Source organism: Stigmatopora argus, chromosome 6, assembly GCF_051989625.1.
Source record: "Stigmatopora argus isolate UIUO_Sarg chromosome 6, RoL_Sarg_1.0, whole genome shotgun sequence".
NCBI classification, from domain to species: Eukaryota; Metazoa; Chordata; class Actinopteri; order Syngnathiformes; family Syngnathidae; genus Stigmatopora; species Stigmatopora argus.
In genome coordinates, this window is record NC_135392.1 from 5,377,477 (window position 1) to 5,394,659 (window position 17,183).

At 41.8% G+C, this 17,183-nt stretch overlaps 1 protein-coding gene across 2 annotated transcripts in view; it reads left to right on the forward strand.

Annotated features, from left to right (window-relative positions):
* The first annotated feature begins 1,616 nt into the window (after nt 1–1,616).
* Nucleotides 1,617–17,183, forward strand: part of celsr2 (cadherin, EGF LAG seven-pass G-type receptor 2) — a 65,929-nt gene continuing 50,362 nt past the window's right edge. For both annotated transcript variants that reach the window (XM_077603302.1, XM_077603303.1), the window contains exon 1: nt 1,617–5,464. In XM_077603302.1, the coding sequence (XP_077459428.1) occupies nt 1,927–5,464 (3,538 nt within the window). In that variant the 5' untranslated portion in view covers nt 1,617–1,926. The remainder of the gene's footprint in view (nt 5,465–17,183) is intronic.

Below are 17,183 nucleotides of genomic sequence, written 5' to 3' on the forward strand. Positions count from 1 at the left end.
AATGGATTGAGCAATTGAATGTTACAAATTCAACGGTTTTGAATATTAATGTTTAAACTCTTTGATTTGATTGGGGCTTTTGCAAGTGAGTATTAATATTATGACCTCACGTGAATAATGGCCATTGGGGACTAAGCGGACAAATACTTAGGATGGCATACATATAATAATTCGAGGTATAATGTCACCAATTTGAAATTTGGTCGATCGCAAACAAATCACAAGCTGGTAAATGGAAAACCTCAATCTTATGCAACTGGGGATTTTTTTTTGGCACAGTATTGCTTTTATTACTTTTAGCCCTCTAACCACTGATTATTAATATTTTTGTTTGTCCATCTACATTTCAAAATACTGCAGTCCTTTTGTAAATAATACAGTTTAATTATTTTGGGTTGGGGGCACTTATTTGATATCCCGGAGCACATTTGATACAAATTAAGTTATGTTAGCTCAGGGTTGATGTTCTTTTTCCTATCAAGGTTCTGCTTGGAGAGATTTAATTCAGTCTTCAGCAGGATGGCATTTATATTCTGTTGGAGACTCAGACTCTGCAAACAAAAGGCTGAGGCTTATCTGTGATAGCTCTTAAAAGACTGATCTGATGATTCAAAGACTGAAGGTTATATTGAGGTTATTGTGGGATCAAAACCAACCATTCTTCTATTAATTCAGCCATACTGGTGTTATTTGGGAGTTTAGAGTCAATGAAAATATATGAAGTTAATCACTTTGTGCCTGTACAAGCGCTGCTTGACCGTTAGAGGGCAGTAATACACCGTATTGAATTGAGTTGAATTGTATTCATCGGAGAATAAGAAGACGGACAGAATCTAATTTGATTAAGGTACTGTGAAATAATTATAATATCTCTGAGTCTGGGGAAGAATGTTGTAGTCAAAATAGTTCAATACATCAGATATGGTAACAAATCTTGTGACATTTATGCTCTAATAGAAATAGAAATGTGAATCCTGGACTAAATTAACATCTAATGTTCCATAACATCACAAATCTATGATGATAAACGAAATCGATAATGTATACTTTATATTATAAGCAACAAGGAAAATGTTCCTTAGCCTGCAAATATAATTTTGACGAAAACCTGTAGTTAAAACAACCAATCGATAAAGTTTACCTTATTTTTTTGTCCTAATTGCTTTTAATATTTCTATGGCAGGTTGCATTGTAAAATGTTACTTGTTGTAACTAAACCGACAGAAGAGCAAAATCAGTCAAGAGCCAAACAGGAATTTCATCTATTAATGAGTAAACCTCACTTAGTGTGTATTTTTGTGAGGGCCACACAAGTTTGTCACTCATTAATTCTATCACAGCTTGTGAGAGATCTCTAGTTGGGGTCCATCTGCATTGGAAGTGTCCATACAAACTCTGTTTAAAAAGACCGTGAGTAAAACAAATGACCTTTACTGACCAGAATCACTGTTTACTTTCCAATGTTCCCGTTTAATAAATGAAGCCACGGTAGGAAGTCTTCATTTATCTCAGTTTGGCAGGGTTTTTGGATCCCTTCACAGAACCGCATGGCATTAGAATACACGCACGGACGCACACGCACGCGCTCGCGCACGCACGCGGGTTCATGATAATGAGGAGCGCAGCCCGGGTGCGTCGCATGAGCCATTTCCACCATTCATGCAGAGTTGCGCAGGCGATCAAGATGTGTTAGCGAGATCCACGGCTTGTTTCAACGCCTTTACCGGAGAGTTTTACCGTTTTTACCTGTAGCCTGAACATCGCGATCGACCAAGAGGAGAAAAAAGCGCCCGGAGTGAGAGAAGTGCGCCCGCCGGGAGACAGGCATGGCTCCCCCGCAACAAAAGAAAAGTCAATGGTGGAAAGTTTAAGCTTCTCCGCGTTTTTGATCCTCTCTTCAAACAATCGGACGCGCTTGGAGGAGCGATGAAGTTCGTTCAGTTGGATTTTCTCCTGTTTTTCTGCTGGTGGAAGCTGTTTCCGTTGGCGTCCGGTTACGTGGTGCACCTAGGCGAGGACGCCCGGGCGAGGACGGTCGTGGCCGGCGTGGAGCAGCGACGCTCGCGGTGCGCTCTGGATCAGGTGCTCGCCCCCCAAACCACCGAGCGCTTCTTAGACACCGACCCTTCCACGGGAACGGTGTTTCTTTCCGACTCGTTAAACTGCGCCTCGCTGCGCTCTAATCCCTTTACGCTGTATATTGTCTCGGACTGCGTGGACTCCGTGGGGTCCGACTACCGGCATCTCATTACCAGCCGCTATGACGTGCACGTCCACGGGAGAAACTGCCCCAAGAAGCCCCCAAGGAAAGCAGCGTGGGACATGGAGGTGCTGAGTTTGTTCATCAAGCCCGCAAAGTGTCACCAAGCTGGGTTTGCTCTGTTTCCAGTCAGGGGGCTCCTACCCGGAGAGCCCACCCGCTGCCGGGTGACCAGTCGAGGTCACTTCTACTTCTCCGATGGGGACTTGTTTTTGTCTGAGACCTTGTGCTGGAGCCAGGATACGCTCCTGGAGTTGGACCTGCTCTGCGATGTTCTGGTAGGCCACGGCGCCACTCGTGTGGACCCCATCTTCATCCGCTGGCGAGTGGGACAGGGCCCCTTTCTTCAGAACCGTATCAGAAAGCTACTCGAAAAGGCTACTCGTTCCAACCTGGGAATTGTGGGCAGGAGGAGGAGAAGCATCAATAACAGTCCTCAGTTTCAGCCGCCGATGTACCAAGTGTCGGTGGCGGAAAACAAGCCAGCTGGGACTTCCGTCGTTGTCTTAAAAGCAGTGGACGCGGACGAGGGCGAAGGGGGCCGGCTGGAGTATTTTATCGAGGCTCTTTTCGACAGCCGCTCCAATAACCTGTTTGCCGTTGACCCGGCCAGTGGCGCCGTGTCCACGGTGGATGTTCTGGACCGCGAGACGAAAGAAACCCACGTGTTTCGCGTGACCGCAGTGGACCACGGAATTCCACGACGCACGGCCATGGCCACGCTCACCATCACAGTCGGCGACACGAATGACCACGATCCCGTTTTTGAGCAGCAGGACTATAAGGAAAGCATCAGGGAGAATCTGGAGATTGGCTACGAGGTGTTGACCGTGAGGGCCACTGACGGCGACGCACCTATTAACGGTAACATTCTGTATCAATTTCTTAATAGCAACGGATCAAATGATGTCTTTGAGATCGACGCCAGGTCTGGTGTTATTCGCACCAAAGGTCTCATAGACAGGGAGGCCGTGGATGCCTATATGTTGTTAGTCCGGGCAAATGACCAAGGCCGTGACCCTGGACCCCGCAGTGCCACAGCTACCGTTTACATCGTGGTAGAGGATGACAATGACAATGCTCCCCAATTTAGCGAAAAGCGCTACGTTGTCCAGGTGGCTGAGGATTTAGCGCCCAACACTGAGATCATGCAGGTGACCGCCACAGATCAGGACAGGGGGAGCAATGCCATGGTCCACTTCAGCATCATGAGTGGCAACTCCCGGGGACAGTTTTATATCGATGCCCAAACTGGTCAAATGGACCTGGTGAGTCATCTAGATTACGAGGCCAGCAAAGAATACACCTTAAGAATCCGAGCTCAAGACGGTGGCCGCCCCCCTCTTTCCAACATCAGCGGGCTGGTCACGGTGCAGGTGCTGGATGTTAATGACAATGCACCCATTTTTGTTAGCACCCCTTTTCAGGCCACTGTTTTAGAGAATGTGCCACTAGGCTACTCAATCATCCACATCCAAGCCGTGGATGCAGACTCCGGCGACAACTCCAGGCTGGATTATCGTCTCACTGAAACCATGCCCGACTTCCCCTTCGCCATCAACAATAGCACAGGGTGGATCGTAGTGGCGGCCGAACTGGACAGGGAGAGTGTGGATTTCTACAACTTTGGAGTGGAGGCCCGAGATCACGGCTACCCCCCTATGTCCTCTTCTGCCAGCATTAGCATGACCATTCTTGATGTTAATGACAACAACCCAGAGTTCACCCAAAAAGGGTACTTCATGCGACTGAATGAGGACGCCGCCGTGGGAACCAGCGTGGTGACGGTGTCCGCCGTGGACCAGGATATCAACAGTGTGGTGACATACCAGATATCCAATGGAAACACTCGCAACAGGTTCGCCATTACCAGTCAGAGTGGAGGCGGGCTAATCACACTTGCACTGCCTTTGGACTATAAACTAGAACGCCAGTATGTACTGACTGTGACTGCAAGTGACGGTACACTCTTTGACACGGCTAAAGTGTTTGTGAACGTCACCGATGCCAACACACACCGGCCTGTATTTCAGAGCTCCCATTACACAGTCAATATCAATGAGGACAAGCCGATGGGAACTTTGGTCGTTCTAATAAGTGCCACGGATGAAGATACGGGAGAAAACGCCCGCATCACTTATTTCATGGACGACAGCATCCCTCAGTTTGATATCGATCCCGACACGGGGGCCGTCACCACACTGATGGAGTTGGATTACGAAGACCAGGTTTCCTACACGTTGGCCATCACCGCCCGTGACAACGGCATCCCGCAGAAGTCGGACACCACCTACCTGGAGATACTGGTGAACGACGTAAACGACAACTCGCCACGTTTCCTCAGAGACAACTACCTGGGTTCTGTGATGGAGGACGTGCCCGTGTTCACCAGCGTGGTCCAGGTGTCGGCCACCGATCGAGACTCTGGTCTCAACGGCCGCGTCTTCTACACCTTCCAGGGTGGCGAGGACGGCGACGGAGACTTCATAATCGAATCCACCTCCGGCATTGTTCGCACACTGCGCAGATTAGATCGAGAAAATGTGCCGGTTTACAGCCTGCAGGCCTTTGCCGTGGATAAAGGCATTCCCGCATTGAAAACGCCAATCAACGTACAAGTGACGATTCTTGACGTGAATGACAACCCTCCTGTGTTTGAGAAAGACGAGTTTGACATCATGGTGGACGAAAACACCCCAATGGGCCTCGTGGTTGCGCTTATTTCGGCAACAGACCCGGATGAAGGGAGTAATGCGCAGATTATGTATCAAATAGTGGAGGGTAACATGCCAGAGATGTTTCAGCTAGATATCTTCTCCGGAGAACTGACGTCGCTAATAGATCTGGACTATGAAATGAGGTCGGAGTACATCATCGTGGTCCAGGCAACCTCAGCCCCCCTGGTCAGCCGCGCTACCATACACGTCAAACTCGTGGACAAGAATGACAACGTGCCAGTGCTTCAGAACTTCAAGATCATCTTCAACAACTACGTGACGGACAAATCCAGCAGCTTCCCTGCCGGAGTGATCGGTCGCATCCCCGCCCACGACCCGGACGTGTCCGACCGGCTTCACTACCGCTTTGAAGTGGGCAATGAGTTGAACCTCGTGCTGCTGAACCAAACGACAGGGGACATCCAGCTAAGCCGGGCACTGGATAACAACCGTCCCCTGGAGGCCTCGATGCGGATCTCTGTCTCAGGTAAGATAATGACTTGTGTTCCTACTCCATTTTCACTTGCACTTCACCTGATAAAGGAAGTGAGCAGCGGCTTAAGTCTGATTCGATTCTCTGTGCTTATACATTTTCAATGCATTAAAAATATTCATGAGGCAGCATTAACATTCTATGGATGATAGGTTGAAAAAGAAGATATTCTAGTATTCAAATTGAGTCTTGGATTTATATAGTTTGATCTGTTTATTGTGGGGCAGATTCTGTAATTACTTGGACCCTCATTAAGGATCTGGCGTATTTATACCAGCGCGATTTGTAGCCGTCTATTGTGGAGATTTAAAAAGCTGCCAGACTGAGCTTGTCTGTATCCTATGGGATCCACTCCAGTGAGTAGACTGATCCCGAGCCATAATTGTCTATTACAGCCCCCCTCCCCGAATACAAAGAAAAGCGTAATTCAATTATGGTCTCTTTCAAGAATTGGTTTGAAGTGGCAGCTGATACTTTATGTCCTTTTAACTAACTGTTTTATTGTTCAACTGGCGTATTCGACTTGAACTCCATCGCCAGAGAGCGTAAAAGCAACTGTATTCTTAAAGGACGTGTTAATGACCGGCTACAGCGAAAGCAGGCTCATTTGGATGCTGCCTTGATTGATTCTTGATATTAGCCTCAGTTTGGCAAGCAAGCACAATTACGAGAGTTTTCCCAGTCTGAGAATGTGTGAGAGAGAATGGAATACACCCACTGTGTGGGTGTATTTCGTGCTCTGGTTCCGCTTACTGTATGTGCTGCAGTGTTCATTGCTGTAAATCTGCCTTTTCTTTGACCTTGACAGACAGTATGAAAACCCACATCACTGCAGGGAACTCAATTAAGAGATTGGACATGAAGGTTGAATATGAATGCAGATATGGATTAAAGATGATGGGAATCTTGGGGATTTGTTTCTGCTGGCTAAGTGGCTTGGTGATTGACAGTACAGTATCGGTTTTGGTACAGGGTCAAATTCACATTATGGACATGATAGGTCTAAAGTATGTCAATTGGAAAATCTATTGGAAATTGTTTTTTTGAACCGATTATCCTCACAGGGGTTTGCAGTTTTGATACAGGGTCAAATTTACATTATGGACATGATAGGTCTAAAGTATGTCAATTGGAAAATGTATTGGTAAAAAAAAGTTCTGAACCGATCATCCTCACAAGGGTCTGTGGGGGTGCTGGAGCCTATTCCAGCTAATCGCAGGGCATGGGGACGGGGAGATAGACAACCATTCCCGCTCACACTCATACCTGGGGACGATTTAGATTGTTCAACCAGCCTACCCTGCATGTTAATGGGATGTGGGAAGAAACTGGAGTACCCGGAGAAAACCCACGCGAGCACGGAGAGACAATGCAAATTCCACCCTGTTAGGACTGACCTGGGATTGAACCCTCGACCCCACAGCTGTGATGCCAACGTGTTAAGTACTCGGCTGCCATGCCGCCCGTATGTGGGATTTGATTATTTATGTATTGTTATCACAGTTACTTAGTGGTTGACATCCATATTATTGTCCCAAAAGTACGCCGTCTTCCCACATTCAAATTTGCCAATGATCCAAACTAGCAATGAAAAGTGTTTCAAATCCTTTTTTATTTTATGACCCTGGTGTTTTCTGTAATATCAAATTGTCCATTTCCACTAGCCACTATTCCCACACCAAGTAAACACAGTATTACCGTGTCTTGTCAATATAATGGATTGAAGTCGTTTTCCGTCTCTCGGGAAGAATAATGAGTGCTTGATTTGACAACTGGTTCTAAAAGTCATAGCAGGCTGTGGTCAGGGCGCGACAGCTGCGATCCCAGCACTGACCAATTAAAGTCCGTGTCTCCCCGTTGGTCCCACACCTGCTGGAGTATGTATGTGTCAGCTCTCCTGCGGAAGGCGTGGCTATAGAAATTGTGGATGTATGAAGAGGCTTGATTAAAGGTCCTGAAAATAAAGACCAGAAGAAGAGAAAGTCTTTCCTAATGCTGCAGGATGAGACGATGTGGAAGCACTATGAGCTCCTTCTATAGATGTTGCTGACCCCAATTTTCAAAGACTTCCCTCTCTAGGGACCTCCCAAGTCTGGCCCATTATCTTCTTCTTTCATGCTTCTGTTTAAGAGGCCCCTTATGATCGACGATTTGTGTTGGGCGCTTTTGTTTGTAGTTGGACTGTGATTAACAGCGTCTCTGCACATCCCTCTCCAGCAGTGAAATGGTTTCAATGAAGCTGCACTTGGCTAATAAGCCTTTAAAGTCATCTTAGAGTCGACACTAGCTTCTCAACAACCATTTTTTTTGTTATTTCTGCCCTTTTTAATGCTTTCACTGTCTAAAAGGTTTCTAATTTCTTCACTTTCACCTAATGTTAAAAGCTTCCCTGTGGTGCAGGATTCAAATTTAAATAAGCTGCTCCATTTGCAGTCTCATCTAAATAAAATGCCCCGGGCGAAGAGGATATACTGTTTTTAAAGTCAAACCTAGCTTTTTTTTTCTTTCTCAAGCTATTTTCACCTATAAAAATTAAATCTCACAGAGAAACTGCAAAACCCATTTTGAAGACACACACACTGACATCATCAATAATGTCAATTACATCACTTTAAAGACTTTACTACATTAATAAATGATCAAAAACACCCTCATAAGGAAGTGACCTATATTCATAAAATACTTAAGCCTTTAGTGAGAAATGAAAACACTGGGTGGGGGAAGTGTTACTTGACTGGTAATAATTCATTTCCCCAAAAATGTAGATTTCTTTTTCATCTGATTTTCATGCTTTAACAGCTACCAAAAAATCGCAACACAAAGAACAAAATAAGACAAAAACAGCTGTCATAAAATTTGCTTTTATGCTGTAAAACTGCATAAATTAATGATCAGGGTATAATGAAGCGAGCCTGTTCCACTAATGATTGACAGGGACTTGGCTCCATGCAGATGGCAAGACATTTCCCAGTTGATTTCGGGTGCAAGACAGCCTAGATTGGTCGCCAGTTAGCCGTAGGGAACACAGAGAGACAAATGATCACAATCATACACACCAGTGGGAATCAATCCCGCAGCTGTCTGCAGTTGAGTCAGGCGAGTGAACCACTAAGCCAAGGGCTTTAACGTCAACTTGATTTCAGGTGGGCCGGACCATTTTAGATATAATATTTAGATTTTTTTATTTATAAATGGATTAAAAGAACTGGATTAAAAGCCCTGAATATTCATTTTTTTATAAATCTAAAACAATGTTTATTTTAGCTTTTTTAAATATATTTTTAGATTTTACAAAATGATTTTTGAACTAAAAACACAGAAAAAATGGATTAAAAAATTACAATTATTGATTTAAAAGGGGGAAAATCAGGAAATTTAATATACATCTATACTCTTCATTTTAATTTGATTCTAAAACAGAAAGTCATGATTTACTTTCCCGGGTCACACAAAATGACATGGCGGGACAGATTTGGCCCCTGGGCCGCCAGATTGACACTTGTGCACTAAGCCATTAGGCGGCCATTTCCGATACCAGATTTTTAAAATGGTATTTTTCTTATCATTCAGACCTTGCCATTTTTGGGTACACAATCTATTCGAATACTACAACAATAAAAAAAACAGAAATTCAAAGTTTTGCAAGCTAAAGAAATGTCTTTTAAAACATGATATTTCATGTTTCTACTGTATAACTAGTAAAAAAAAATCAACACTTTTTGCTTGATTATTTTTCATTAAAAAAGAAAACAAACTGAAAATAGCCAATTCCAAGAAATATAAATTCTCTAAAATGAATTGAATGAGTTGAGTGAGTTGGCTTGAGATATGTTTCATGGATTGGAAATTGAACAGGTCGTCACAATCTGATATGCGAATTAAACTGGATTGTACCGGCCCAATCATCATTTTGAATATGATTTAAAAGAGAAATTCTGCTCGCGGCTTCTTGTCATGTGCATGATTCAAATTGTGTCTACGTCTATTTTCTGGGACGTGTCAGATGAGTGTTGACCTCGGGACTGATCAACCGTTCCCAGGCGTGCGTGCGTTTGCATTAATAGGTGTTTGTATTCGACACCATATTTGGTTCTCTATTGTCCTGTCATTCCATCCTTAAGCCCTGCTAATTTCCTCTGCAAGTTATTTGGTGTTGTGTCAGTGATTTGTCTTCCTATTGTTTTGCACATGTGGGCCCGCCTGCTCATGACCTGATTTGTCTAACCCCTTTGTTGCAAATAATTTATACATTAGCTTTAATATTCAACAAGGACAATGTGTCTTTTGTCTTAATCCCAGCCCAAAATGGCATTTGTTGCAAATGTCACTACAGGGATTTTGTCTAACGTGCCCCAACGTGTAATGAAGGCAGTTTTATTCAACTCCCGTCCCGCTGAGAAGATACTTCACTCCCACGTTGGATGAGACTTTTTTTTTTGGTCAGTGGCTGACAAGAGAGGAGCAATTTTGAGTTTCAAGTGTCCAGTTGAAGAGGGTATAGATGAGCCAAGGTCACAGGCTGCTTTTTGTTGGTTAGGTACACCTGCGCAATCCAATGAACGATGTGGTTGTGTAAATTCTGCCTTTGTCAAGGATGACTATTCTATAGCCTTTGTTTTAGAGCAGGGGTTGCAAATATGCGGCTCTTTGCTTCTTATCATATTTGTATGTACAGTAATCCCTCGAATATCACGGTTAATGTAGACTGGACATGGCCGGGATAATCAAAAAATCCGAAAGTAGGGTCCACCGTTTAAGAAAAAAAATAATAGCAGAAAAAATAGCGAAGTTGTAAAGTCGCGATAATCGAGGGATAACTGTACTGCAGCTTTTTGTCTCGTTTCATTATTCTCTCTTAAAACACACTCAAAGTCATTAGGGCCCATTAAAAACAAATAATAAATTATATTTTAACAACTATTTGGCGGTTTTTGATTATTTTTTATACTGCTTTTGACCTAAGCTGTGGTTCTTTGATTCCCACAGTTTAAAACTTTGGGCTCTTTGTGTATTAACTTGTTCGCCACCCATGTTATAGAGCCCGGGGACCAAATCTGGCCCGCCGCATCATTTTGTGTGGCCCGGGAAAGTAAATCATGAGTGCCGACTTTCTGTTTTAGGATCAAATTAAAATGGAGTATAGATGTATATTAAATTTCCTGATTTCCCCCCTTTTAAATCAATAATTGTAATTTTTTTAATCAATTTTTTTCTGTGTTTTTAGTTCAAAATCATTTTGTAAAATCTAAAAATATATATAAAACAGCTCAAATAAACATTGTTTTAGATCTATAAAAACTGAATATTCAGGGCTTTTAATACATTCATAAAAAAATATCTAAATATTATATCTAAAATGGTCCGGGCCACGTGAAATCAAGTTGACGTTAAAGCGACCCACGAACCAACCCGAGTCTGACACCCTTGTTATAGAGTCTTAAAGAGGTATTGGTTTGTCACTGTTTACTATCGTGATTCGTGTGTAGTGAAACAAAAACACTTAATTAAGCGAAGATAGCAGAAATCAGGGCTGTGGGATTTTATTTTGAAACAAATGCATGTATTTTACGCCTTCTATGTATCACAATCATACCATTATACATATTGATTAGTGCTTTTATGTTTGTCTGCAATTTTTTTTTTGTCCAAGTGATCATAAAATTTGCAAATCTGAATAAAAAGACAACGTGACAGTGTTTCCAAACCATGGTGGCACCCATTAAATTTGACTAGAAAACAGCATTTGTTAACATATATGCCTCACCAGAATACAGAATAAGCTGCAGGTGCCAATATTAAACTTTGGGAAATTTCCACCAAACGACATGCAGCTCATTAGTCTGTAAAAATCCATGACTAAAACGGACTGGACTCGCAGCGTTGAAAGCAGGGGGGAAAATAATTGCCCAAAGTCCAAAAATGACGGTAAAATGACGTCATGAATTTCACTGTGATGACAGCTTTTCACGTCCTCAAAACTTAAATACGTTTTCACCTGAGAATCCACTATTGGTGATATTTGATTTACCAATATGTCCCCAGCAGGTTCTGTCCAGTGTTTTGTTTAGCAAAGACTGCCAGACTTTAAATATTAAGATTCTCTTTTAATTGTCTTATAGCAACTAGACGTGGTTGTCCTTGTGTAAGACAATGCTGCGTGTCTTGAATTTCAATGGAAGGCGCTCTGCCTGGCATTAGTGTCGCTTCATTATAATCCATCCAAACTTTAAAGCGTTTTGTGACACTGGAACTTTCTCATGGTTGCTCCCTTCAAGCTGCTTTGAATTGCTATATTTTATTGTGTTTTTGCGTGTGTGTGTCAATGCTAGAAGCTGAAATACTGTCATATCTCACCACCATCATATAATTATCTCAACCAAGCAGTACAAGTGAAAAATCCATTTGTTTTCACCTGATGGTGTCAACACTTGGTGTGTGTGTGTATGTTTATCATTCATATTTTAGTTTTTTTCCTACGGGGCTAGAATGAACAAAGACACCTGTGAAGCTATTGTTGGTAATGTTTTTTTTGTAGTGTCCCTGCATGCCATCACTTGCACTTAGACTTGTTCTGAATGTTTATAGCTGATGGTATAAACATTTACTGTTGTTGTAATGGTTTTTTAGGACGATATATTTTACCATAAATTGTCAGGGAGAAAAATAGCTTGGTTGACTTTTTACCTCTAATGGCATAAGATGTAAATTGTCCCAGAGACGCTTGAAAGTCTTTTAAAAAATGACATTTGACATCTACTATCCTTTAAACCACAGGTGTCAAAGTGGCGGCCCGGGGGCCAAATATGGCCCGTCGCATCATTTTGTGCGGCCCGAGAAAGTAAATCATGAGTGCTGACTCTCTGTTTTAGGATCAAATTCAAATTCAAATGAAGATTTTTCCCTTTTTAAATCAATAATTGCAATTTTTAATCCATTTTTTTCTTTTTGTGTTTTTAGTTCAAAAAGCATTTTGGAAAATCTAAAAATAAATATATAAAATATTTTCTGTTTTTCACTTTATTGAACATAATTTAAAAATATTTAGTTTCCTTTTGAAATGAGAAACAAATGATTGAAAGACGTTTTCCCTTACTAAGAAAAAAGCTCAAATAAATATTGTTTACTGAATATTTAGGGCTTTTCATCCAGTTCTTTTAATCCGGTTAAAAAAAAAAAAATCTAAATATTATATCTAAAATGGTCCGGCCCACATGAAATTAAGTTGACGTTAATGCGGCCCGCAAACCAACCGGAGTTTGACACCCCTGGTTTAAACAGACATCTACTGTTCTTTAAATAATATCTGTATCATAAATGCAATACTGTCCCTGTTTGTCACTGGCAAGCTGTTGTCAAAATATGCAGTTTCACCTCATTATTCTCCACCACGAGTTCTGCTTTCAGCAAAGTGCTAGTTTGCTCACAGAGGGGAAAAAGAGGAAAAAAATGGCAGTGCGAATGAATGCTGATGACATGTAATTTATCCCGCTCTGAAAAAATAAATTCTTGGTCATTCAGACGATAAACTGACAGTAATTATTGTGGCAGGCTTAACTGTTGACATGCTTTACCTGTGTATGAAATTAGAATAGTGCATATATCCTTATGTAGTATGTACAACGCTTTAACTTTAATTTCATGCAGAATCATCTGCACCAACCGATCCTTCACTTTTGAAAAAGGAAAAGGGAATCGACAATGAGCAGCCCAAAAAATCTAATTTTAGAGTCTAAGAGACTAGTTGAATATACGACAGTGCGTGTGGTTTAACAAATAGCGAGAATTCAAAAAAGGCAAATTCTAGATTTATTGTGGCTGTTGAGCAATGCACAACTGTTCAATTTATTTCATTCATTCATTATCCATGCCACTTATCCTCACAAGAGTCCTGGGGGGTGCTGGACCCCATCTCAGCCAACTATGGATACCAGGCGAATTGACGGATGGTCAGCCAATCGCAAAGCAACCATTCACGCTCACATTTTAGGGCAATTTAGTGTTCAACCAGCCAACCATGCATGTTTTTGGGGATGTGGGTGGAAACCAGAGTACCCGGAGAAAACCCTGGGAGAACATACAACCCCACAGAGGAAGGTCCAAATCTGGGATTGAACCCTTGATCGGAAAACTGTGAGGCCAACATGCTAACCACTCATCCACTAAATTTGTCAACTCGTATGAAAAATAAATGTGTGACTTTTCATGGAAAACACACAATTGCTTGTTTGACTGACTACAAACTTTTGATGGGTAGAGTATACAACACTTATTTCCATTCTTGAACTATAAGTCGTTTTTATGTAAAAAGTGTGACTCCGTAAATCTCTTTTTACACATTCAAACTATTCTTTGTCTATAGTTTTTTTTTAAATCGGTGCTTTATGTTAATTGTAATCTAAGATGGCCCTAAAAGAGATCCTCCTACATTTCAGCCACCTGACTCTAACCACTTTACTCCATTTTGTCTACCTCTCAGCCTTTTCTTTCCCATGTCGCTCCTATCTCAAACGGGTCTCGGCCCTCCAACCCCAAATCTTCACTCTCATCATTTCAACCCCCCCCCCCCTCCGTCTTTCCCATCTTTTTGACTGTTGTACACCCCCCTGCCGACCCTTAGCTCCCCCTCCCTGGCTTGTGAAAGGAAGAATGCCTAAGAGAAATGCTTTGTTAAGCACCCCGTTGTCATGGTGAATCCAGCAATGCCTGAGAAATTCCTGGTGGGTGGGGATGAGGGGTAAGGTCCCCTTTTGTGGAGCGAAGATGCGGGGGGAGGGGAGGCACATAAAGTTCTAAAGAGTAACTGTCCCCATCTCCCTCTTTGGCAGTGAAGCATGTCAGGTTTTCTTTGGAGGCGCAACCGCGGGACACGCTGACCCGTCCCGCCGCGAGCAGACGTTTTTATAGGGCGTGCGGCGAGATGGCCGACACCTGACCCCCGATATAAACTATCTCTAGTGATGTTTTTGTTTTACAGTTAAAGCCTTGCATGTGGCAGACTTTAGAGGTCTAAAAGCACCTAAAGACCTCTTGTTGGTAAAACTGCTGCTGTTTTTCGATGCCCTGGGATTAACGGTGTCACCTATCTGGCGTTTTTTTCTCAGCAGAAAAACTTCCACTTGGCTGCGTTAGGGTCCCGTCGTAAGGGGATGACATCATTTGGGCGATATGCATTGTTGGAAATTTATTGGTTGAGACTTTTTTAATGTTAGGGTTATCCCGCATTGTCCGTATCCTCATTTGTCTTTCAGTGCACTTTTTTTTTGTTTCGTTGGTGCATAGCTTATTGCAGTGTCCAGTTTAATGGTAACAGGATTCACTTTATGAATCCCTGATTGCAGACTCTAGTGGGGCCTTTAAACAGGTCCTCAAGTTCTGTTATGTGTCCGGGTTTTTGTTCCCACTGATCCGGTGCAGGCTGTTTAGGAAATGAAGTGTATTCGTAAGCAAAAATCCACTGATTACACTTGTAAGATGCTATATTAGTGAAAATGTGTGCTCTTGTTTGGGTTGCAATGAAATCCTGCACCCATTGCGGTCCTTTTGTAGAATAGATTGGAGACCTCTGATCTAAGTAGTCACTCTCTTGTCAGACTCGGGTTGGTTCGCGGGCCGCGTTAACGTCAACTCGATTTCATGTGGGGCGGACCATTTTAGTTATAATATTTAAATATTTTTTAATTAATGGATTAAAAGAACTGGATTAAAATCCTTGAATATTCTGTTTTTTATAGATCTAAAACAATGTTTATTTTAGCTTTTTTAAAATATATTTTTAGATTTTACAACTGATTTGATTTTTGAACTAAAAACAAAGAAAAAATGGATTAAAAATTTACAATTATTGATTTAAAAGGGGGAAAATCAGGAAATGTAATATACATCTATACTCCATTTTAATTTGATCCTAAAACAGAAAGTCGGCACTCATGATTTACTTTCCCGGGCCACACAAAATGATGCGGTGGGCCAGATTTGGCCCCCGGGCCGCCACTTTGACACCTGTGTTTTACAGAGTGGTCAACAATTTGACAACATTTGCAAAATGTCTATCTAAGTAACTACATCTCAAATCAAAATAGGACATTTCCAAAAACACAACCACACTTTCCCTTTATAATAATTATGATTTTCTTTACCGCTTATCCTCACAAGTGTCAGAGGGTCCTGGAACCAGCTCACTATGACACAAAACCATATTCACAATCACATCTAGGATTACTTTTGAGTGTTCAATCATCTTACCATGCATGTTTTTGGGATTAAACCCTTGATCACAGAACTGCGAAGCAATCGTGCGAACCACTCTTTCACCGAGCCTTTTCTATTGACCAAAATCAGACACTCAAATCTTGTAGATTCTTATCTGCCCATTCTCTCCTGAATTTTGGCCATATGATATCTTTCTTGTCTCCTCTCGGCATGTCGAACTCGGGCAGTACAGCATGCGAACACTTCCAACAAGCCGAACGTGACAGCATCTGATTATTTAACGGACTGTTACTTTCACGCTCCATTGCTCCCATTTAGCATGGAACCAGATTGAGATTTCACAGTGACCTGGTTTCATCTGCCGCGTCTGCAGCGTGTAAACTGTCAACGTTAAACTGGTAGACGTGAGGTGTGACTGCGAGCTGCCGTGATCTCGGACGTGCTGTAAATTTGAACAGTCTCACCGGGGTCTCGTATTGATAGTGACAGGAGGTCGTCACAGTAGTCAAACAGATGGACCCTCCTGTGAGCCTCTACACTGGTGTGATTGGGATGTCACAGTTTGCTGCTGATGTGGGAGTGGATGCAGATTGCAGGTTTTGCTTGAAATAATTCAGGAAAAACATTTTTGGAATTATCAGGATTTGAGGTTGTTTTTCCTCCGCATTTGGAATTCTATGCCCACGTTTACCAAGGAAAAGGGGTTGTTTTTCTGATCAAATATCCGCATTTGTAAGTTGAGGGTGAGCGGTAACACTATGTTGAATTAATAAATATGAGGGGACAAAAGTTTTGAATATCTTGGGAGTGTTTAATCAGATTTTCTAAGGCAAGGGTGTCAGACTCAGGTTGGTTCGCGGGCCGCTTTAACGTCAACTTGATTTCACGTGGGCCGGAGTATTTTAGATATAATATTTAGATTATTTTTTTATAAATGGATTAAAAGAACTGGGTTAAAACCCCTGAGTATTCAGTTTTTTAAAACAATGTTTATTTTAGCTTGTTTTTATATATTTTTAGATTTTACAGAATGATTTTTGAACTAAAAACACAGAAAAATATGATTAAAAAATTACAATTATTGATTTAAAAGGGAGAAAAATCAGAAAATTTAATATACATCTATACTCTTCATTTTAATTTGATCCTAAAACAGAAAGTTGGCACTCATGATTTACTTTCCCGGGCCACACAAAATGATGCGGCGGGCCAGATTTGGCCCCCAGACCGCCACTTTGACACCTGTTCTAAGGCTTGTCAGAAAGTACCAAAAAACAAAAACAAATATTATTTCATTGTTGGTTTGTTTTAAAGATTGTGTTATAAAAAAATATACAGTTAATTAACTTTTATTCTCATTTTCACATGTAGTATATGTTAACACTTAAATACCAAGTTAATACAAAATAAAACTAATGCAAGAATAAACAACTCTTCTTATTCCTATATTTGCAGTTAGTTTAGCATAGTTCCCAGTTGGTCGTTTGGTAGTCCAGTATAACAC